The sequence below is a fragment of the Ostrinia nubilalis genome, chromosome 30, assembly GCF_963855985.1.
Source record: "Ostrinia nubilalis chromosome 30, ilOstNubi1.1, whole genome shotgun sequence".
Classification (NCBI taxonomy): domain Eukaryota; kingdom Metazoa; phylum Arthropoda; class Insecta; order Lepidoptera; family Crambidae; genus Ostrinia; species Ostrinia nubilalis.
In genome coordinates, this window is record NC_087117.1 from 929,537 (window position 1) to 948,927 (window position 19,391).

The following is a 19,391-nucleotide window of genomic DNA, read 5'->3' on the forward strand; positions in this document are numbered from 1 at the left end:
AGGTTGTTAGCCGCCAACCCATATCAAAAGGTCTATTCCACTTCGATCACCTGGATTTGATCACCCAGGTGATCAAAGACTCCAGGCGACACTTTCTGTCCTTTGATCACCCACGAATAAGTCCACTTCGATCCCCTAGGAGATTTTATAAATTTTATTTTATCCACAACGAGGAAGCTCTTGGCCTGTATCTCTCCTGATGGTAAGTGATGATCAGGCCGAAGCACAGTGATTCGAGTAGAACAAGCTAGCTGGACAATATTATTTTTTTACTTTAATGTGTTTAATACACGCATTACTTACTTTTTTGTGCAATTTAAGATTAATTAGGCTTGTTATTATAATTATTATAGGTAGGTTTGAAAAAAAATTTTTTTTGGTAATAAAATATTTATTTCCGAAAATCAAGAGAAACAGAGTAAAAAGGAAAGAAGAAACTAACTTTACAGTATAATAATAATTGATCTTATGATGTATTAGGTGTTAAAGTATGAAATTCCCGTTTTTTATGGAGAATTTAATGAAAATCAATTTTTCGATATAAACATTTTTGCGATTTATATGGAACAAAGAATCTCAGTTTTTTTTAATTTAGTGGGTAGACTGGGACAACATTAATGACTTGCCAAGTTGCTGTGGCCAGCAGACATTTGCGCTGCAGCTTCAGCAGCCAATATCAGTTCTCAAGTACTTCTTGAGGAAATGAGGTCTAAAAGTCTTCTTCTTTTCGTCTTTTTGCTGGACTCGTCGAACTCCTTGAGTGGTCGTCCAGGTGTAGAATCTTTCGACGTGGAAGACTGAACTTTATGAACAGAAACATGTAACACTATGGCTCCGGGAATCCACTCAGTTTTGTTTTTCATGAAGCGTTCCCTGTTTTGCCGTATTTCGTCCATTGAAATGAAATTGAAATGCGACTGATGCTATTCTTCAACTCTCTCAGCGAATTTTCGTGATCCCAATACATCACATTTTAAGAATATAAATTAAAAATCATGCTATTCTGGTCACTTTTTCAATGTTTTAATCATTAATCAAAAAACTTGATTTTTTATAAATCTGAAAAAATAAAATTGTTGTGCAAAAGTGTGCAAACTGAAACTGGTATATTTGAATACTAGAGGGTTACAGCTACAATATATATAAATTCCAGACTGGGGTCAAGTGGGGGCATACAACTTCTAGTCTTCCAAACATAAAATTTTGAGAAAAATATAAAGGTCAACATTTCGCCATACTTTTTAAAACTATGTGCATTATTATGCACCTTATTGTACAGAAAATAAAAAGTACTTACCCTTATCTTCAAAATCCATCACACAAATATTTCGTCGGCGTCGTCGAACAACGACGTATCTGCAAAATGTTAAGTTTCCAGGAGAGCGTTTTGAAGTTTTGGAACCGGTTTTTTGTGTCTACAAAAAAAACTACTTGGCTGATCGGTTTCAAATTAGGGGATGTTATAAACATAAAGATGTTATTTTATATAAACTATGTACCCATCTCCAAAAATACTTAGTTTTTTGTAAAAATCACATGCGTCATTGTTCTATGGACAATTTGAGGATATATGTGATAAACCGTCGTTGTTCTGCGAATTTTTTTAATCAAATATATGACGTATGTCACTTTTAGTCATTATTCTACGGAACTTCTGCCATGAGTACCCGTCGGATGATGAAGAAAGTTGGAGGAAATAAATAAAAAACATTGTTTATTAGGTTTCATTATTAATTAATTTATAAATAAAGACAATAGGTATCAAAGAAAATTAACAAAAATCAAGGATAGATAAACCACATCCATATACTGCGGCAGGTTTTGCAGAAGATCGAAGAGTATAACTTGCCATTATGCTTGGAGTTCGTGGACTATGAGAAGGCCTTCGATTTGATCGAGATTTGGGCAGTGCTGCAATCACTCCCTGCACCGCGGCCGTATCGACTCTCGTTACATCGAGGTACTGAAGTACTTCTACATGAACGCACCAATCTGGCCCAAATACAGAAGCAGAGCACGAGCGCGATTCCACTACAGCGAGGCGTAAGGCTGGGAGATTTTATACCTATTTCCAAAACTGTTCACCTGTCCAACTCCTGGAATGAAAGGATTCGGCATAAATATCAACGACGAGTACAACACTCACCTTAGGTATGCCGACGATAATATTATGGTCATGGCAGAATCTTTGGAAGACCTCGACACAATATTAAAGACCTTAATCGAGTATCCCAACGGGGCCTTTGGATGAACATGGAAAAAATGAGCTTATGTCGAATGTCCATGTTGCACCCTACCCAACTTCGGTTGGGATCTCAATTCTTGAGATTGTTGACAAGTAGGATGTCTACATTGGACAAAAGATTTAGCTAGGTAGGTCCAACTTCGAGAAAGAGGTCAATCGACGAATCTACCTCGACTGGGCAGTATCCGGAAAACTAGACATCTTTTCGTCCAAAATCCTAAAGTGCCTAAAGACGAGAGTCTACCATCAGTGTGTGTTACCCTATTATAGGTCCAAAACATTGGCTCTCAAAGAAGCTCAAAGTTGCACGGCGTGCTATAGCAAGGGTTATGTCAGTGTTTCTTTACGAGATCAAATCATAAATGAGAGGTCCGTAAACAAACTAAAGTCGATGACATATCCCGACAGATTAGCATGCTGAGTGACAATAGGCAGGACACATAGTACGCAAAACTTACGGCCAATGGGGCATCAAGGTTCTGGAGTAGGCTGCATACCGAAAAACGAAGCGTGCGACATCCACCCACAAACCAAGGCGGAACGATGATCTCATAAAGGCACTGGATGCAAAAACTATCATCTATAAGATCTTGCATTTTTTGAATAATGTTGGGATCTGCTTGAAAGGGTAAAGAGGACATTGATTTGACGGTGTAAGTGCTACTTAGAAATGAATAAAATAAATAAGTATAAAATTTAACTTAGACGAAAAGCTTTCTAAGCATACCTATACTTACAGGGTGACGTGTAATAAGTGAACATCCTTGTAAGGGATAACAGGTTATTGTAACCAATTTATTTATGTAGGTATATGCCTAGGCAAAAGTCAAGCATTTCTCAGTTTTAATAGGGACATCCTAAGATGGTGTTCCGATAAAAATTGAGCGGGCGCCCCTTTATCACACTATTTTCTTTTATTTTATTACTTTTATGTTTACTGTGTGTTTAATAAAGTCTTTTATTATTTTTATTATTTATAGTTTGGGCTTTTTCTACCTTAGCTTAAAAGCAGGAAAATTTAAAATCAGCTACGGGATATTAATTATTATTATTTTGATTTTTTGTATGGAAAAATTACATTGTGTTTTGCGTAGGCAAATACTTATCTAATTTGATTGCAAATGACTTGCACTATAATCCTTTACAAGGATGTTCACTCATTACAAGATGTCATCCTGTATACGCAAAAAAAAACTTTATTTTTAACACAATGTTTATTTTGAGTAACAAATCGTCAAAAAGGAACACATTAAAATCAAATTATAGTAGTCTCAATTTTTTATTTTATTTTTTAAGCAATTTAAAAATAGAACAAAGACGCAATTGGAATACCCACCCATCCCTAGTACAAAATCGGTTGTGTATATCCGACGTCAAAATTACCAAACTTTACCGAAGTAAAACGATGGTTCTGATCAAACGCCAAACAAAAGTCCTTAGAACAATGAAAGTTCAGTACATCCGCCACCAAAAACAATTATTTTGTACCAAACATTCTTAATGTTTATACTCATCAATCTACCTACAAATACCATAAAATAAAAACAAAAGGACACTGTTTCTTTTATTTTCGAACTTCCTAGTACAACGACGGGTGTGTACGTACGTCACAGTTTTTTTTTCTCTGACTTCCCTAGTAAAGAGATGGTTGTGACTTTCAGTCATCAAAACGATAAAGTGTCCAAACTTATAAATATAAAGACGAAATTCTAGATACATTCAATATCAATACGAATACAAATGTATAAGCTATTCCAACAAACGATGTCGATGCCTCCTAAGTAAATAATCGTAAGCCACAAAATATCAATTTTGATTTTATAAGCATTTTATAATTACTAAAATACGTATTATCGAACCCGCGAACAAAAATTGCAATATCATTTAAAATAAAAGATTTTTCACACGTATTCAATCGTATGTAATCCACGATCGCAACGTATACTATCGTAATGTCCTGTGCGATCGTCTACAGGGGAGAAGCGGTTTGGTTCACCGCTAGCGAGCGCATACTATTAGGTAAGTAGTAATTACAGTTTTCCTTTTGGTGTTGAAAATTGCCTTATATTTTGTTACTAGCTATGCAAAACTATAGTAATTAACACATACGATTCTTTACGTTCCTTTTTTAAGCTAACAAAGTATCGTATGTTTTACATACCATGATAAACGTTGTCAATTAAATTTTTTTTTTATCGTATGTAATACATACGATTATTAACGTGGTTTGTTTTCGTACGTTTGATATTGTATGTGCAATTTAATATTGTTTACGTTGGTAAATTGAGTATTTATTCCTATTGTAACGTTTAATTACGATTTTTTCGTCTTCGTTGTGAAGTTAAATTATATTTTATGTTTGTGTTTTTTTAATATTTTCAGATTCGCCATTGCCTGAAGGAGCTGATTTAATAGAAATCCAAGCATTTTCTAATTTGATCTCCAGTGATTTACTTAGTGATGAAGGTACTTCGATCCTACTAATATTATAAATGCGAAAGTTAGGATGTCTGGATATCAGGATGTCTGGAAATTTGTAACTCTTTCGCGCAAAAACTACCGAACAGATTTTGATGAAACTTTACAGTATTTTTGTTTATAACCCAGAATAACATAACATATAGGCTATAATTTATGACGATCTGTGACAAACTAAATTTCTTTAATAAGTGACATTTTTATGTATTTTTATAAGTAATCAATAATAGGTAAAAAGCTTTATAACTAAAAAAAGTAAATCTGAATCACTCTCAGCATTATGATTAAAAGAATCTACAAGAAGATTGTGATAGAATTGGTGATGCACCGCTGGAATGACACCTCTAGTACAAAGGCTTACCAAGTATTTTTTTTTTAACTTTGGTTATAGGTAGCATATTTTATGGTTAAAAAGGAAGCAAACATCAGAGTAATCTTGCTGTCGTCGTCTCGTGTTAGTTTTAGTAACAACAGTCATATATTGAGACTCATCCAAATGATATTTATAATGGAGTTTATTTGAACACAACATCACCGTTCAAGTTCTTAGTCCAATTTTTACAGCCTAAGATTGACTCAAAATCCAAAAATTTGGTATGATGCAACTCGATTACAGTATATGGTTTCCCATCTTGTTTAGCCCATCGTACCAATGAAAACCATTCTAAAGGAGTATAAATACATTTATTTTTGGCACATCTTTCAATCAAAGCATGAAACTACAACCATGTACTGTGATCGTGTTGGATCATACCAAATTTTTGGATTTTAAGTCAACCTTAGGCTGTAAAAATTGGACCAAGAACTTGAACGCTGTTGTGCAATGGATGAAAATAAAAGAAGTCAAGGTGCTTCCTTCTGAGCCAAATAAACTCCATTATAAATATCATTTGAATGAGTCTCAATATATGACTGTTGTTACTAAAACTAACACGAGACGACGACAGCAAGATTACTCTGATGTTTGCCCCCTTTTTAACCATGTGCTACTATAACCAAAGTTAAAAAAAATACTTGGTAAGCCTTTGTACTAGTGGTGTCATTCCAGCGGTGCATCACCAATTCTATCACAATCTTCTTGTAGATTCTTCTAATCATAATGCTGAGACTGATTCAGATTAACTTTTTTTGGTTATAAAGTTTTTTACCTATTATTGATTACTTATAAAAATACATAAAAATGTAACTAAATAAAATAAATATCTTTAAAAGTCCAGTAGAAAAAAATAACTCATAACTTAAACTTAATTGATTTCAGAAAAAAAAAACACAATTTACTGAATTATCATTAATTATTATTCATGTTACCTATTATATAGATTCCTTATGTACAATTTTTGAATAATATTAGAGGCTTTAGTAAGATTAAATACTATTTTTTTTAAAGTAAGAACAATAACGATGTAACTTTGTTAATTGATTTTATCAAAATTAAGAATAGATTTTGCTTATTTTAAGGTTAATAAAGAAGATAAATATTCCTTTTATCACTTTATAAATAAAACTTTTTAATTTAATCGTTGTACGCGCCAGCATTAAAACCTCATACATTTCAAACTCATGTCACACTATTCTATCACTCATTCTGACAGTCCTTTTCCTATCCTCTCCCTCCCACCTTCAGTCTCGCTCTCGCATCGCAACGCGCCGCTTCGCCTACCTATCTGGGCGTTAATACTAAATAAGTATCCAAAATAAACCAATTCAAATAAACACAAATCGCGCGCTAAACTCATCTCAATAAAAATTCAAGTGTTTGTGAAAGTGAAAGAAGAACCAAGCTTGGACCGTCCTGTGGAGTCTGCTCAATCGAAGGTATCCCATCCCGTTCCTATCCCAATCTCCTACAACTCCTTTCTGGTCCTTCGAGCCGGATCGTTCATTTCCTATCCTTTACACTTACAGAAAATCACAACTACACATTTTCACGCATCCGTCATTTTGACAACCCTCTAGAAAATTCTAGAAAATTCGCTCGTTTGACACATTCTTTCTGGAAAGTTCGATTCGTTTGACATTTGACACATTCTAGTGGGTCTAGACAAAGTGCAAATTATAATCGCAAACCAGTCGATAAGTGGTCGAAAAGCCCCTTTTTTGTATGGAGTTTTGACGGATTCGATTTTCGATTCGATCAAAAAGTGCGTTTTGTCTAGGGGGGTAGAAATTACTATTCACTCAAACGTCAACTCGTTGTTTGTAAACACGTGTATTTTTTAAATTCAATCTTTTAAAATTTTATTTCAATTCAATTTCAAATTCGCTTACATACGCTACGCATTTTATTTTCCTACTGGATTATAAATAAATACGCACAACTCAACTCATTTTTAACGCTAGCTCTCGTGCGTGTGTTTGCTCACCTACAATACAATGGAGGGAGTAAAACGCAAAATTAATTTGCTTGAAGCTAAAAAAGAAGCGCTTTTTCAGAGGGTTCAGGAACTATACGACCTCAGCCTAAAGGTCTCCGACCCTCAGATTGAACAAATTTTCATGTCTCGCATGCATTCGATTGAAAAAACAAGATCGGATTTTCTTGATACTATTGACGAACTTAATTTGTGTTATATGAAAAATGATGAGGAACTCAAACCTACATTTGCCGCACTCAACTCGTTTGACGATTTGTACTGTAACATCCTTTCGGTGCAAAGCTCCATCGCACAACTAAAGGCCAACACAGAGCGTCGCAAACATGATTTCGTAAAAAAATTACCGCCTTTAGAATTAGTCTCTTTCGACGGAGCCCCTTCCAAGTGGCCCGTTTTCTACCAAAATTTTAAAACGCTTATTCATGAGAACACTGGTTTGTCTCCAGGTGAAAAGGCTCAATACCTTATAGGAAAACTTTCCGGAAAAGCACTTACAATTTGCTCGGGTATTCCACCGACTGGTGAGAACTATTACATAATTTGGAACAACCTATTAGAAAAATACCAAGACATAAGAGTACAAGCCTCTATGTATTTGGAACAATTAATAAACTTCAAATCGCAATCTTTAGATGAATTTTTGGAACAGTATTGCTCAGCTGAAGCTGCCTTACGACGTTTACAGATTGATGACCTTTCCGATTTCATTTTGACTCATATTGCTCTCAGTAAATTAGACAAAGACACTCTAAATTTATTTGAACAATCCATTAAGCACGTAAAAATGCCTACGTTTAATGATCTCAAGACTTTTATAAAAGAACAGAATAAAATCCATGCTTTACGCTTATGTTTTACGCAGAATAAGCCGTACGTTAATAATAAAACGAATTTCGCATCGCAGTCTAAAAACTCGAAACCGACACAGTCGTTTGTTTCTAATACAGCTTCTGGAGTAAAACCCAATCAACATTACTTTCAATCTCAACCGAATTCGCAAGGCTCATACACTCCATCCGCTGTACGCAAGAATTGTCAACTTTGTAAGACGGAACCTGAACATGCCCTGTTCAAATGCAGTTATTTTCGCTCGAAAAATGCGCCAACTCGCTACTCTTTAGTGAAAAAATGTAACTTTTGCCTCAATTGTTTGGGCTTTCATAATGTTAAATATTGCAAATCTCAAAATCGTTGCTCAGTTTGCCAACGTAAACATCACACTCTTATTCATATAGATAACTTTAACGTGAATAGACCTATGACGTCACAACAGCTGACTTGCAGCGCGACGCTTTCGCCGACCGACGCGTCCATGTCCGCGCCCGGTCCGGTCACGCCGCCGTTGCAATCGATGCCAACCAACAATGTGTCTCTCTCTGCAGTCACGCCGTCGATCGCTGATGAATCTAGTACCACGGTCTTATTACCCACCGCGTCAGTGTATACTTATGACAATAATAAGACGTGTCAAAAATTACGCGTGTTTCTAGACACAGGTTCGATGAGCAACTTTATCACAAATAAATGTTGTGCGCGACTGAACTTAAAAGTCAATCCGCTACCTACCACTATTAAGGGGATAGGTCAATCTGAAAGTGTGTCGCTAGGATATGTATCTTTCACAATTGCCTCACGCTTTGATCCCAGGTGTAAATACACAATTAACGCACGCGTCATTGATACAATAACCGATTATTTACCTAATGTAAGGGTTGACATAACCCAGTTATCGCATTTACAAGGTCTTCCTATGGCTGATGGCAGCTTCGATATCCCTGCTGAAATCGATTGTTTGTTAGGCAATGAGATATTCCCGCTTCTTTTAGGTAGTAATAGAATAACTTCACCGCAATCCTCTGTCATCGCCATCGAAACCACGCTCGGATATCTCGCTATGGGACGCGCTCAGTGCTACTCAGCTCATTCACGCAATGATAATAAAGCATTCTTTTGCAATGTAGACTCGCACTCATTAGAATCACTCACGCAACGCTTTTGGGAGCTTGTAAGTGTACCTACTAAGAGACACATCAGCCCTGACGACGAAATATGTGAAAACATTTTCCAATCAACTCATTCTCGCGACGACTCTGGGACGTATACCGTTTCTTTGCCATTTAAACTCGACCCATCAGAACTCGGCGATTCTTACTTTACTGCTAGGCGTCGCTTCTATAACTTAGAGAAAAAGTTAGACTCAACTCCGGGCTTACGCACTAACTATAATGAAAATATTCAAGACTGTATCGATCGCGGTTTTCTGTCAAAAGTCGAAAACGCATCGAATTCAGAGGAAAATACTCCAAATTATTATATACCTCATCATGCAGTATACCGACCAGATAAACTCACTTCAAAAACTCGAGTCGTTTTAGATGCAAGTTGTAAAACAACCTCTGGAAAGTCGTTAAATGATGTTCTTTACACTGGCCCAAACTTACAAAGTAATATTTTTGATCTTTTAATTAACTTACGCATTTTCTCAGTCGCTTTATCTGCTGATATTGAAAAGATGTATTTCTGTGTGAAGCTTGATCAAAATCACCACCCGTTTCAACGCATATTATTTCGATTTGATCCTGAATCACCGATTGATACTTATCAATACAATAGGGTTTCTTTTGGCGTTTCTAGCTCGCCTTACCTCGCTATGCGTGTCGTTCGCCAACTCGCTGAGGACGAGCGCGCGAATTATCCTATCGCCGCGTCTGAAGCTCAATCCTGTATGTATATGGACGATTATGTCTCATCGATGGACGGGTTAGAAAAAGCTGAACAATCTTACCATCAAATGGTTAAGATGTTCATGGCCGGGGGGTTTAAAATGGTTAAGTGGATCTCGAACAACCCTGAGCTTATAAATAAGATTCCCGATTCGCATAAAAATCCACAGCTCGTCGATTTTGACACTGACTCAGAAATTACGACAAAAATCATAGGCATGCAGTGGCTTCCTAATGATGACGTTTTTCTTTACAAAATTAACTCTACTAACTCTGACCAATGCACCAAACGCACGATTCTCTCCGCAACCGCTAGATTATTCGACCCTTTGGGTTTGCTAGGCCCTGTGACAGCGTTTCTCAAACTTTTAATTCAAGAATGCTGGCAGCGCGAACTTGAATGGGATCAGCCAGTTCCAGACTCAATAAAAAATAAATGGAATCGGTTTGATAGTGAGATTAACTATTTATCGCAATTAAAAATATCTCGTCATATAGGAATCACCGCGGGTTGTCACGTCACTATCATGGGCTTCGCGGACGCCAGCGAAGTATGCTACGGAGCTGTAGTTTATGTGCGCGTGAGCTCTGATGCAGATTCACCCGGTGAAGTCTTTCTTATCGCATCCAAATCGCGCGTCGCGCCTTTAAAGAAAATATCTCTTGCGCGGCTTGAATTGTGCGCAGCGCTGCTCTTAACAAATCTTTTATTATCGGTTCGCGATAGTATAGAGAATCGTTATCCTGTTAACTCAATTTACGCATTTTCAGACTCGACTGTCACTCTCACGTGGATACATTCTCCCGCGTACAAATTTCACACATTTGTTGCGAATAGAATTACTGAAATTAATTCGAAACTCAACGCAAAAATTTGGCATCATGTTAATGGAAATGAAAATCCTGCAGATGTAATATCGCGACCTGTAACTCCTAAAGCATTATTAAATCAATTAAATTGGTTTCACTCTCCTCAATGGACAGCTCAGCCAATCTCGCAATGGCCTATCGAGCCATTTCAAGTTTCATCTAACAGTGTTCGACTGGAAGAGAAAACTATCGCTCTTGTTTCAGAGACAAGCTCTCAATCGAACTCTCACCCTTTCGATCGATTAATTGATCGCATTTCCACGTACCCAAAATTATTACGCGCTACTGTGTACGTGTTACGCTTCGCAAAAATACTACGTTCAAACGGAGTGGTTACATCCTCTGATTTAGAACTCGCTGAACTCTATTTAGTACGCCATATACAGGCACTATTTTTTACTCAAGATATGCACGCAATTAAAAATAATAAACCCTTTAACAAATCGCTTCTCAAACTTAACCCTTTCATTGACTCTGATAATATACTTCGTGTCGGAGGTCGACTCACTCACTCTCAACTCAACTATGGACAAAAGCATCCAATCATTCTATCGCCTAAACATCGCTTCACTCAACTTTTAGTTGATTACTTTCATGTATGTAATTTACATACTGGTCCTTCACTTCTACTCAGTCTGCTTAGACAGAAATTTTGGATACTTTCCGCACGTAACTTAGTACGTCAAAGAGTGCATCAATGCAATATCTGTTTTCGTTTAAACCCTAAATCTACAAACCCTCTTATGGGCGACTTGCCATCATTTCGCGTTTCAGAAGCTAAAGCCTTTGTTTATACATCGGTCGATTATGCAGGTCCCTTCTTTATTACTCACATTCGCCGCAGAGGTGTTAAAAGCCAGAAGGCTTATATTTGTTTATTTTGCTGTCTTACAACTAAGGCTCTACACATAGAGTTAGTTTCAGACTTAAGCTCTGATCTATTTCTCGCCGCTTTTCGTCGATTCATTTGTAGAAGAGGCCCCGTTTCCATGATATATAGCGACGGAGGTACTAACTTCATTGGCGCTAAACGCAAGCTTGACGAAATTTACGCTCTTTTGGAATCTGACTCTCACAAAAATTATTTAAGTTCACATTTGGCTGAACAACGCATTAAGTTTCTTCATAGTCCACCATATGGTCCGCACTTTAACGGCATCACAGAGATAAATGTTCGTTATGTAAAAACGCATCTTTATAAAGTTATTGGTCTTCAAGTGTTAACATACGAAGAGTTCAACACTGTACTTGTACAAATAGAAGGCTTATTGAATAGTAGACCATTGTGTGTTCTTAGCTCTGACCCATCTGATATATCCGCTCTCACTCCCAATCACTTTCTCAATATAACTCCACTGAAATTCTTACCAGTAGAGAATGTCTCTGATATTTCTGACAATCGGTTAACGCGTTATCAGTTAGTCAATAAATTAGTGCAAAGCTTTTGGCGTCGCTGGAGTCAGGAGTATTTAACTTCTCTACAACGCCGTGAAAAGTGGAATACGGTGACCAAACCGATAGATGTGGGCTCTGTTGTTGTTATAAAAGATGACAATGCGCATCCTCTTTGTTGGCCATTGGGTGTGGTTGTGGAAGTATATCCCGGAAAGGACAAAATCATTCGCACCTTAAAGATTCGCACTGCAACCGGTATTTATGTTCGGCCTGTAGTTAGAGTTTGTCCTCTTCCTTTACAGTAACTCAAATAATGCTTTTAACTTTAATTTTTCTTTAACTTCAATTTAACTCAACTTTAACTTTAATTTAACTCAACTTTAACGCTCATTTAACTCAAATTTAACTCGTTTGGTTCTCTCTAACGCATGCTTTTTTGCGTTTTTAACTTTATTTTTTTTTTACAAACGCTACTCAATCTAGAGGAAGACCTCTAGGCCGGGGGAGTTGTACGCGCCAGCATTAAAACCTCATACATTTCAAACTCATGTCACACTATTCTATCACTCATTCTGACAGTCCTTTTCCTATCCTCTCCCTCCCACCTTCAGTCTCGCTCTCGCATCGCAACGCGCCGCTTCGCCTACCTATCTGGGCGTTAATACTAAATAAGTATCCAAAATAAACCAATTCAAATAAACACAAATCGCGCGCTAAACTCATCTCAATAAAAATTCAAGTGTTTGTGAAAGTGAAAGAAGAACCAAGCTTGGACCGTCCTGTGGAGTCTGCTCAATCGAAGGTATCCCATCCCGTTCCTATCCCAATCTCCTACAATCGTAATTGCTATGTTTTAAAAATAATCAATGTTTATTAGAAAACAAAAAAAAAATTATTTGATCTCGTCAGATAATTACTTTTGATTTAATTATTTGTAATAACTTCACATTCTGTGTTAATTTAAAACTATTTTAATTATATTATCATAAGAAAGAAAGACTGTTTTATCGTGATTCTTTGGTAAAAATTAATAAATATGGTATTTAAAACAGAGGTTTCATTTCAAGACCTTCATTGTGTTCAAATTGATTTTGTGAATCCTTTTGTCCAAAATAGATGAGTACCAAATTAAATAATTTAGTTTTAGCATTAATTTACAATGAAAAATTAATAAATATGTAACATACCTTCAACAGTATAAATGATTATGTTCCCGTACAATGGAGTATGTGGCTCTTACTATATATTTTACCTACAGCTAGACAAAGTAAATAATTGTATAGTTATGTTACGATTTCTATGACAAATTTTATCCGCCGTAAAACACCGTAACAACAATATCTCCAAAACTACAATATATTTACAAATAAATGTTATTGTATGAGAATACACCTTAAATTGACTATAAGTTTTGAAAAAATCGTATCCCTAGCTCAAAAGATGGGAAAACTGCACACATAAATATCTTTAAATGGCTCTACTGTAAAGTTTGGTTTTAAGACATACGATAGTTTACTTAGGAGGCATCGATGTGCAGTCTTCCGAAGTACAATGACGCTTGCACAAACACGTCTCTGTACTGCATTAGAATAATCACATCCGTCGGTGTTCGATTCTGTATCTTCGATATTATTACGAATATTCAAAAATAAAAAAAATAGTTTATAAAGGGGCTATTTTAGAGTAGTTTAATGCAAAAAAACAGATTTTGACGGTTGCGATCATACGACGTTGTTCGACGACGCCGACGATTTGGTCACCATAGTAAAAAATAATGTCAGGTGTTGTCGAAAGTCGAGCAAAATTAGGAATTAAAAATTACACTATCCTCATATCCTCACTTACCATGTTAATTACTCACGACTAGGTAATTAACAAAGTAAAAAATTGTGGAATCCTTAATGTCTGGGATGTTGTTTATCGTTTTTTATAAACGATAATCAGAAATTCAACAATGACTTTTGTCCAGCTAGCTTGTTCTACACGAATCACAGTGCGAAGGTGGAAGCGAGCTTAACCGTAATCCTCAACCACGGAGGAAATGGCTATCTTACCTCTAACTGCCGGAACACAACAATGCTGTTAACATTGTTGTTAAGGCGACAGACTTAGGTAAGATGGTGGTAGCTAGTCAGGCGGACTTAGAACAAGCCGTACCACCAACCAAATCGAACAGAAAAATCTGCCCCCACTGGGAATCGAACCTGGACCTCTGCCTCTGAAGCAGGTGGTCTTACCACTAGACCACAGAGGCGGTTGAACATGGTCCACTTTGATTTGTGTCCCAGGCGCCAAGCCATGGTGCCTCCTATGGCGGTTCCTCGTTGTGGGTAAAAAAAATCTATATCACACTGTGTGCAGTCAAGGGCCCTGCCGGAACAGGCCGATTGCAGCACTCTGGGTCAGAACCCCTGAAAGGAGCCCTGCCAACTAATTTACGAATCGCGGTTCGCTCGCCCACCACCAATAAACAACCACTTACCGGTGGGAGCAGGCTTTTCTTCCACGTACGAGAGGACAGGGTGGTTTCTTCTGATCCTCTTCTAAAATCTAGCGAGTGCGGTCTGCAGCCACGCGGTTTTCACGCGCAGGTCGGATCCCAGCTGGTAGTCTTCGGATTCCGAATCCGAAGACTTTGCACCTGCAAAGATGGGGCACAGAGATGGTTCACCCACAACACACCACAACGTTTCTAAGATGGAAATACAGTCAAAATGTATCGAAATTGAAATTATTTGCAACAGCAATCTAAACGTTGCAGCTCGCGGCGAGGACGGCCATCACACTCGTTTTCTCAGTAAATCAGCCCCCCTAGACAAAACGCACTTTTTGATCGAATCGAAAATCGAATCCGTCAAAACTCCATACAAAAAAGGGGCTTTTCGACCACTTTTCGACTAGTTTGCGATTATAATTTGCACTTTGTCTAGACCCACAGGATCGACTCCCATCGATATGCTCGTAGGAATCGAGCGTTGCTATTGGTTGATTAAAACGAGCGAAACGAATGAAGTTTTAAACGAATGTTGGCGCGGCACGATTTGAAATAGCTACGTATACTGTACACATTGTCACTGCTGTTTCCAGGATAGTGTTCCTGAACAAGCACGTAGTCCCGGCGTGCCTGGACGCGGGCGATGCTGACGTCGAGAGCGACGCGGAGATGGCGTCCGCTACCGGATGGGGAGCGCTGGGCGATGGCGAGCCGAATGCTGACGTACTGCAAAGAGTGAGTAGTGAGTGAGTAGTAGCCCCTCCCCCAGAATGGTCTGGTGCCCCTCCCCCAGAATGGTCTGGTGACCCCCGCCCAGAATGCTCTGGAAACCCCCTCCCCAGAATGGTCTGGTGACCTCCCGCCCCCCAGAATGGTCTGGTGACCCCCCGCCCCCCAGAATGGTCTGGTGACCGCGAGTCAAAATTTCTTTTATTTGTGTAGACTAATTAAATAGTTCTTACAAATCGACAAATTTTGCTATTATGGAGCCACTACATGTCTCATAATCAGTTTACCCTAGCAGCGCTTCGATAGTACTAACCTTTGAGCTAGACCCCCATCGTGACATGGCAAGTACGGGGTACAGCTGCATTTCCTTCGCAAATTCACCGAATTTACCTGCAGAAATTCGATAGAAATTCTACCTAATTATTTTACAGCCATCAACAGCTGTCTGTGGTCTTTGTCGCGGAGACGCGTTTCACACGTTTCTAGACGTGGTATCCTATGGACCTCGTACCGGATCCTTTAACACGATCCCAAATTTCCAAGCACAAGTAAATGGGTGAATTTCAACAAGTGCATATTTTTGCCTAATTTTGGTGGAAATTGTTATTTGTGTATTTTTATTCTTTAATTATAGATCAAATTTATTGGAAACTTATACTGTTTCTAAAATGATTAAGACATTAAATTTTGTCCAGTAGTTTTTTAGATTTTCCTTACACCAAAATTAAGAGAACACCAAAATTTATATTAAAGCACCAAAATTAGAAAATGTGCTGTCAGTCGGTCATATCTTAGTGCCAAGCTCAAGAAATGGTTTTAAATTTACCAGCACCGACTCCAAAAATATTAATCATGGTATATTGTCCTAATAAATAAATAACGACGTACTTATTTTCTACTTTTAAGTGATTGTTGGCGTCGGTTTTAATTTTTTTGTTAAAATTATTTTTTTTTTCATGCTTTTTAGTTGATTAGTCCTTGTTATTGTCACTGAAGAGGGACAGAACCTATGTTTAATGTGATTAAGACTATAATTTTCCATTTTGTAATGGAAAATTATAGTCTTAATCACAATCCAAGTGTAAATAATCTTCCTAACAAAATACAGGCTCCCTACTTTAAATATCGGCAACTAAAAAGTATCAATGTATCATGTGTCAATGTATGTATCAACAAATGAGTATTGAGTATCATCTAACTCGTAACTTATGTTGTTTGACCTTTCATCATCAGCTCATCTTAAATACCTGAAATAATACAACTGTATGTACATACCTACCTAAAATATTTAAAGAATTATCCTCCAACTCCTAAGCGTTAAGGAGTTTTACCTTCCATCATCACCTCATCAACATTAGATGATGACTACTTAAATAACTTTAGAAAACGTATTGCATTCCTACAAAATTTGAGGTTTACTCTCGATTTCCCTAGGATCCCATCATCAGATCCTGACTTGGTGACAATGGGACCACCACATAAGTGTACCCTATAGAACAAAAAAAGAATTTTGAAAATCGGTTCACAATTGACGGAGTTAAGTCGGTTAAAAATGCTTTGGTGCACCACCAAAAACACCAAAATTGACTCACCAAAATTAGATTCTCGTTGAAAAAGCTAAATTATATGAAATCTGTTTTAAATATAACAATAACATTTTAACACATGGTATGAAAACAGTTCCTTTACATTATACGAGGAATTCAACTAAAAAGAATAGCTTAGAAATCTTATACAAAAAGACACCAAAATTGCAGAATTGTTGTCCGTTTAAAAAAAAACAACACATTTACGTTTTTGGCGGGAAGACGCAGAGGTCTTGCACCCGTCTGCCGTCACTGCTCGCGGGGGCGGTACTAAACCTAACGAATGATGGGAGTGTTTAAATCCTGTTTGATCTTTAAAGAAACTGACGAGCTATTTCATTATTGACACCAAAATCATAAATTTTTCGCGGACAAAACTTAAGGACGTGACTTAATCACAGTTATTTGGGAAACTTGCTTAATTTGGTAATCTTAGATAATAGATAGATTGTATAATCCAAAAATATACTTTTTCCCTAAGTTCTGTTTTGATCTTCAGCTAAAAAAATACATAAGTATTGTAAGAAATTAAGGATGTGGACACTGCACCAAAATTAGAAACGCTTAGTTCAATTATTTTTTGTCGAATTTGTAAAAGAAAATACTCATTAATAATGTTGTCCTCAAAATGGAACCTCTGTATATTTTCTTGTAAAAAAAAATCAAAGTTCTATGTCATAAAAAACATATGATTTTCAGCTACGCCGCTCAAAAAATGTGTTTGGGAAATTGACCCAAATAAAATAATCACTTGCTAGGTAGCTAGTTACTAAGTTAGAAGTAGAAAGATTTTATTAAGAATATTGGGAGCATTCGAATACCAAATCGATTTCAGGATCATGCGATACCTTATTGCGATTGGATGTATTAGTTTTTTTCACTAATTTTCAGATGGATATCGTCAAGTTTTCGACGGAAGAATGCTCGGCATTGTACAAACCGTATCGTCTCCTGAAGACCGGGTTAGACAACTTCACGCAAGTCTGCTACGGCCACCGACAGATACCTCGGGACACGTGTAAGGTGAGAGCTTAATTACTTCATCATCATCATTTCAGCCACAGGACGTCCACTGCTGGACAAAGGCCTCCCCCTAGGCTTTCCATAATGACCGGTCCTGCGCTGCCCGCATCCAGGTTCTTCCCGCGACCTTCACCAGATCGTCGGTCCACCTAGTAGGAGGCCTGCCCACGCTACGTCTTTCGGCCCGTGGTCGCCACTCGAGAACTTACTGCCCCAGCGGCCATCAGCTCTACGAGCTATGTGCCCCGCCCACTGCCACTTGATTTTGGCAATTCTGCGGGCTATATCGGTCACTTTCTTGGATGCGGGCAGCGCAAGACCGGCCGTTATAGAAATCCTTGGGAGAGGCATTTGTTCAGCAGTGGTCGTCATTTGGCTAAAACGAACGAACATCGTCATCATTTCAGCCACAGGACGTCCACTGCTGAACATAGGCCTCCCCCAATGATTTCCACATCGCCCGGTTGGTAGCGGCGTGCATCCAGCGCCTTCCTGCTACCTTTACGAAGACGTCGGTCCACCTTGTTGATACACTTAACATGCTCTCAATATTTTCAGGGGGACAGCGGGGGCCCCCTCCAAGTGGAGTATGGAGGAGTAAACTGCATGCACAAGGTGATCGGAGTGACTTCTTTCGGCAGAGCGTGCGGGAATACCGGCCAGCCTGGCGTGTATACGCGAGTCAGGCCCTATGTCCCCTGGATAGAGAGTGTAGTGTGGCCCGCCCAGGGGACTGATAAATGTGTTTGCTTCTAAATAACCTGTAGGAACCTATAAGTGGTTTACATGTTGCCTAATTTGTTATTATTATACACTGCAAAACCCAGAGGTGGAATTGTGTAAAGCAATCGTAATCATTTGACAGTTCATAAAGTACGATTATTCTGTCAAACGCTTTGTTTAACTGACTTTATCGTACGTTATGAACTGTCAAATGATTACGATTGCTTTACACAATTCCACCTCTGGTGTTCCTAAATAAATAAATAATTTCTACGTCACTACATAACTTCAGTGATCTTACGTCCCTTGGATAGTATTGTGTGCCCGCTCAGGGGACTGATGTGTTTTCTACTAAATAGATCATTTATACGTAACTAAGTTCGGCGATCTTACGTCCCCTGGATAGTGTTGTGTGGCCTGCCCAGGGGACTGACAAAAATGTGTTTCCTACTAAATAACATTTCTATATCACTTAAAGCTGACCTTACATCCACTGGATTGGGTGTTGTGTGGCCCGCCCAGGGGACTTGAAATATGTTTTCTATTAAATAAATATATTTTAAATGATATTACGCTTGCTCTTAGCTCACCAAATACGCTTGACAGGTGTAAGATAGATTATTACCATAACCTAGGATGATTTCAAATTAAAATAGATAATGTACAAAATTCAAGTCTTTTATTTTCTTAGACCAGGGGACTGATGATAGCTACTATAGTCTGGTCCTCGCGCGTAATTATATTGCTGTC

General features: G+C 37.9%; 1 protein-coding gene across 1 annotated transcript in view; it reads left to right on the forward strand.

Annotated features, from left to right (window-relative positions):
- Positions 1-18,745, forward strand: part of LOC135086024 (serine protease snake-like) — a 35,369-nt gene extending 16,624 nt beyond the window's left edge. The window contains exons 8-10 of the mRNA XM_063980796.1: positions 15,174-15,315; positions 17,787-17,918; positions 18,477-18,745. Of these exons, the coding sequence (XP_063836866.1) occupies positions 15,174-15,315; positions 17,787-17,918; positions 18,477-18,674 (472 nt within the window). The 3' untranslated portion in view covers positions 18,675-18,745. The remainder of the gene's footprint in view (positions 1-15,173; positions 15,316-17,786; positions 17,919-18,476) is intronic.
- Positions 18,746-19,391: the final 646 nt, after the last annotated feature.